General features: G+C 40.0%; 1 protein-coding gene across 1 annotated transcript in view; it reads right to left on the bottom strand.

Moving 5' to 3' along the window:
• Positions 1-512: 512 nt before the first annotated feature.
• The window catches only part of LOC124796099 (putative gustatory receptor 28b), a 62,113-nt gene continuing 56,625 nt past the window's right edge, over positions 513-6,000 (bottom strand). Inside the window, exon 2 of the mRNA XM_047260186.1 lies at positions 513-1,090. Coding sequence (XP_047116142.1) covers positions 513-1,090 — 578 coding nt within the window. The remainder of the gene's footprint in view (positions 1,091-6,000) is intronic.

The raw sequence follows: 6,000 nt of genomic DNA, 5'->3' as shown, positions 1-6,000 counted from the left end.
CTTCGTGCAAGGAATATTTTTTTTAGAAAATCGTGACTAGCAGTAAAACAAAAATTTCGTTTATAAGCAAACCCAAACGGGTTAGTACTTTCCAGCAAAGATAACAATAGGCTTTTATTTATACCATTCATATCTACATAATATTAACAATTAAATTAAATGCAAAGTTGCGAGGTTAATTTGAAATATAAATCACTTGTGCATTATCTGATTACACTACAGTACCAATAATGTTTGCCTCTACATAAAACTGTATAATTGCATATAAAATGATCATAATAATAATTTATGCCATATACACTTCGATAGCACACATTCCTTGTTTTCTGAGTGAAAAGCTTGTAATCTAAATTCGTGAAACACCAATGGTACAGGAAGGATCTTATATCCTACTGCACCATGCTCTACGCTGTTCTTGTGGGACTGGTATCGAAATGGACTTCTACTAGTATTTGGAAAGATATCCGATTGTGCTCAAGGGCATGCTTGCCCTGTTAACGAGTAGCCTGCTCTTATTTATTCACACCACTCGACATACCAAACTGGACGAGGATCACGAGGTAGGTCGTGACGGCCGCCACGCAACTCGCCAGTAGCGACCTGTCGATGGAGAACAGTCCTGCAGCGCTGTACCTGAGTCCACTGTGGCCCAGCTGGTCGACGAACCTCTGTAGACTGGAGCGAGGACTGGAGACTCCCAAAGGCGACAGCAGGAGCAACTTGTTGACCAGCTGTTCAGTATGGTTAGCTTCTCGAACGACCGCGTCGCTGCTGTGAGCAATGCAGACAAGTCTCCAGGCTGCCATCACGATCCACGGTAAGGTGTGTAACACTAGCTGCCCGGTCGACTGGAGCTCTTCCATCTCAAGTAAGTGAGCCAGCATGATGTATGCGTTCGTTACAATATTTACAAAAGAACATGTCACTTCTGCAGAGTTCTGCACGCCGTATGCTGCACCGACAGTTCTAGCCAACTGACGAAGGAGGCAATGGGCTGTCTGTAAACGAGACACAGAACCGTGTTCGTCAAAGACTGGTGTAATGGATCTCAGGCTACGTTTCCTCGATGGTTCTGGTAGCTTCCCATGTGCTAAAAGACGAGAATCAGAAGCGAGTGAACGGCTAGTAAATAATAATGACATATAATTTTCCGAATTCGTTTTCAGCGAGGTTGATATCATGCGGTCTAGCTTATCCTCAGAATGGAGACCGAAAGTGTTCAGCAAATGTTGGTTCAGGTGCCGAAATCGCCTGCGTAGAATCAAATTTAAGGTGAAAAACTGCAGTATGACGGTATTTCTTAGAAAATAGCAGAGATATATCGGAACCATCAAAAACGAGTGTAATTTGGTTTCTGCTAGAGATGAAAATAGAAAATACAATAAAACCGAATAACAAATTACCACAGACATTGCCTGGTTGACGAGAGTGCGTATGTTGGAATATTCCGTGGCAATACTTTTGTACAGAAATACATCAACTGAAAGTATATCCCTGAAACAGATATCAATGCGTCTCTGACTGAATCTAATGCTTCGTAACAATGATATAATGCATGTAGCTTCTGAGAGAAGGAAATTGCAGTTTAAGGTGTGCCACAACAGATAGTCCATGATACCGTACAAGTTGGATACTCGCCAAGCTAGTCCATAACATGCCCCAAGTAGTACCAGTGCAGCAACGAAGGTGCAGTAGTACATGCCATTAAGGGATACAATAAATTCCGCATTTTTGTTTTCGAAGTATACTGGAGCAGTGCCAAAAATTTTACTACAAATAAGAAGGGAACGCACTGCACTATACATCGCCTGCCTTACTTCCATCCTGGCGAAGATCTGTTACGAGATCCGCTCGCAGTAAAACTGAAGAATTCCAGAAGGTAAAGGACAGAGTGCGTAATCTACTTTGCTACATTATGACTGATTAGTTTATTAATGATGTAAACAAAGAGAAAGAGAGAGTGTTGGAAAATACCTACAGGATAATCGATACTCAAACACTGTTTTATGAACACGCTACGTAAGTGAGCCTCGTTAATAAACGTCCTTAACTTCCTTATCTGATGCCTGCCTAATGGAGATTAGTCAACCATGATCTTAGTGAGAACATTCGTTGTTATTTTTTGGAGCACTCAAGACAACAAGTATACACTTCACTGTCAATTGGCGCGTACCTGAATGAAGCACGACACCAACTCGCACATCATCTGTTACTAAGAATGAATATCAAAAATTAAATGCCAAATTGAGTAGCTACAAAATGCAACTTTAGCCAACAGAACTCATTAAAACAGACAATACAGTGTTGATGTAAGAAATTTTTTTCAACCAAAAGGAAAAGAAGATAGTAGATTCCTACAATGAAACGGGATAACACATACAGTTATCCATGAAAAGAAAACAGCACTATATTGTGGGATTAATAACGATTATGGATTGAAAATTTACACGAAGACAAAGCCTTTAACGGCGGCTGTTAGTAGGAGACAACAAAATGGGGGCAGGAAACCAACCACAGTCCCGCTTCGAAATTCAGATCCGAAGTGACATCTGATATTTCTGCCTACAATTCGCATTTTATGTTCTTGCAGTCACCTTACAAACAGTAATTTTAATAGACAACAAGTCAGTCAGACGTATGATATCATCCCAGGGAAAACTCAAGAAGAAAATTAGCCGATGGATAAGCGTATGTTGAGATTTGCGCGGAGAGACAAGAAAAAGGCACTTTGATCATTCAAAAAACTGAAGAGAAAGACATCACTATGACTCATAGGAAATAAAATGGCGGTTGGTGAAGTACTTGGCTGAAATAAAAAAATAGCAAGACAAATGGAAGGAGGAAGATGACATTAGAAGACATTCAGGTGAACATAGCTGAAGACGATAATGCATGAGAAAACCGTGTCGTCATTGTTTTATCATCATCATCCAACTGATATACATTGTCTGTTAAACGAAGCTATTAGGCATTTCCATGTGGTATGATCTTCAGATAAATTAACCATTTTGTACCATTCATCAACCACCCATTTGCATCGCTATATATTCCACACACATTCATTTCATCTTCATCACGCTTACAATGAGTCCTTGCATCTCAGTTGGTTCCCTGATACACTTACTTCTTGTCATTTCTTGTAATTCGAGAACTACATTTCTTCAGTGGTAGGCGAGTAGCAGTTTCCGAATATACTTAAAGAAAGAGAATAATTTTGTTTCAAGTATGGAAGACAATCTAAAACTCTATAGAACTGACAAAGGCAGCTGCATCGATATTTTAGAAGATATGGAAGGCTACAAATTATTTACAGCAAAAGCCCAGTATTTTTTTAAATGGAAAGACTAATCTAAAAAATAGGAATTTTATCGAAAATTTCAAAGACATATTGAAAACTATGTAACAGTTCCAATGGAGCAATCCATACTAATACTCTTAATTTTATGTTAATATCCCACTACCCAGTCTATTGCTTCCATATAGTATATACAGGGTGGTCCATTGATCGTGACCGGGCCAAATACCTCACGAAATAAGCGTCAAACGAAAAAACTCTAAAGAACGAAACTTGTCTAGCTTGAAGGGTGAAACCAGATGGCGCTATGGTTGGCCCGCTAAATGGCGCTGCCATACGTCAAACAAATATCAACTGCGTTTTTTTTAAATAGGAACCCCCCTTTTTATTACATATTCGTGTAGTACGTATAGAAATGTGAATGTTTTAGTTGGACCACTATTTTCACTTTGTGATAGATGACGCTGTAACAGTCACAAACATATGGCTCACAATTTTAGACGAACAGTTGGTAACAGGTAGGTTTTTTAAATTAAAATACAGAACGTAGGTACGTTTGAACACCTTATTTCGGTTGTTCAATGTGATACAAGTATCTTTCTGAACTTATCATTTCTGAGAACGCATGCTGTTACAGCGTGATTATCTGTAAATACCACATTAATGAAATAAATGCTAATTATGATGTCCGTTAACCTCAATGAGTTTGGCAATATGCCTAACGACATTCCTCTCAACAGCGAGTAGTTCGCCTTCTGTAATGTTCGCACATGCATTGACAATGCGCTGACGTATGTTGTCAGGCGTTGTCGGTGGATCACGGTAGCAAATATCCTTCAACTTTCCCCACAGAAAGAAATCCGGGGACGTCAGATCCGGTGAACTTAAGGAGCATGGTATGGTGCTTCGACGACAAATCCACCTGTCATGAATTATGCTATTCATGCCGCTTCAACCGCACGCAAGCTATGTGCCGGACATCCATCATGTTGGAAGTACATCGCCATTCTGTCATGCAGTGAAACGACTTGTAGTAACATCGGTAGAACATTACGTAGGAAATCAGCATACATTACATCATTTAGATTGACATCGATAAAAGGGGGCCAATTATCCTTCCTCCAATAATGCCACACCATACATTAACCCGCCAAGGTCACTGATGTTCCACTTGTCGCAGCCATCGTGGATTTTCCGTTGCCCAATAGTGGATATTATGACGGTTTACGTTACCGCTGTTGGTGAATGACGCTTCGTCGCTAAATAGAACGCGTGCAAAAAATCTGTCATCGTCCCGTAATTTCTCTTGTGCCCAGTGGCAGAACCGTACACGACGTTCAAAGTCGTCGCCATGCAATTCCTGGTTTATAGAAATATGGTACGGGTGCAATCGATGGCCGGCCTGAGTGGACGAGCGGTTCTAGGCGCTACAGTCTGGAACCGCGCGACCGCTACGGTCGCAAGTTCGAATCCTGCCTAGGGCATAGGTGTGTGTGACGTCCTTAGTTTAGTTAGGTTTAAGTAGTTCTAAGTTCTAGGGGACTGATGACCTCAGAAGTTAAGTCCTATAGTGATCAGAGCCATTTGAACCGTTCTTTTTTTGTTTTTTTTTTTTGCAATCGATGGTGATGTAGCATTCTCATCACCGACGTTTTTGAGATTCCCGATTCTCGCGCAATTTGTCTGCGAAAAACTTACCAGGGAGTCACACGCAAAGTCCGGCCTCCCTGGTTGGTTTGACAAACAAGTTCCAGGTTGTGGGGCGGCTGGTGGACTTTATGTTGTTATTTAAATGTAGACTGTAATGTAGAAAAGATGCATTTCCCAGCCGATTAACCATATGTGGGGCGGCGACAAATACATAAAATATGTAAAATTATGGAAATCTTAAATCCACTAAATATCTTTTTACATACACAAATTCAAAGAAAATAACACAGTTATTCATGATACATAAACAGATAATTATATCTTAGCAGTCTTTTCTAAACCTGAAAGAAAATTTCACAAATAATGACAATTTCATTTTCACACACGTGGTTGTAGCTGCTTTGGTTGGCGTTCTACACTTCCATTCACAAGGGTAGAGGAGGGGAAGTTGCTATGGTGTGCGTCCTTCACGTTCACTCTAAATTACATGGGGAAAGGGGAGGGGTCACTGTGAGTTGTGTCCAAGTCACTCCACGCTTTCACGCAACTACCAGGCTGCCATTATCTGGTTTGTCCTGTAGAATAAACAAAAAGAGTGCCTCAGACTCTGTTCACTTAATATCTGAGGGTGGGTCACAATGAAATGGGGATATATACATTTTATTTTTCAATATGTTACTGGAACAAAGTTAACAGAACTTTTTCAATTTTACTCTCGCGGTTACTTAACTATCATAAAATCGGTAAACAAATGGCTCAAAACGCCGTTAGTCATGTACTAGAGAAAATTTATGCTCAAGGCAAACAATCATAAATCCTACTTAATTTCAATTTATTATTTCTGGGCCGGAACACTGAACCAATGCTCGGTACATTCTTGATACATTTGAATTTTATTTACTTAGCTGACTCATTTTCGATTACCTTAGTCTTAGAGATAGTATGAGTATATTTGATTAGTAGTTGTCTTCTCAGCTTCTTTGTACATGTGAGTAACTTGTGGTAATAGTACAGTTCTGAGTGCTCAAAACACACTACGTTTAGTTGACTACTAA

The sequence above is a fragment of the Schistocerca piceifrons genome, chromosome 4 (genome assembly GCF_021461385.2).
Source record: "Schistocerca piceifrons isolate TAMUIC-IGC-003096 chromosome 4, iqSchPice1.1, whole genome shotgun sequence".
NCBI lineage: Eukaryota > Metazoa > Arthropoda > Insecta > Orthoptera > Acrididae > Schistocerca > Schistocerca piceifrons.
This window is presented reverse-complemented; position numbering and strand designations above follow the sequence as displayed.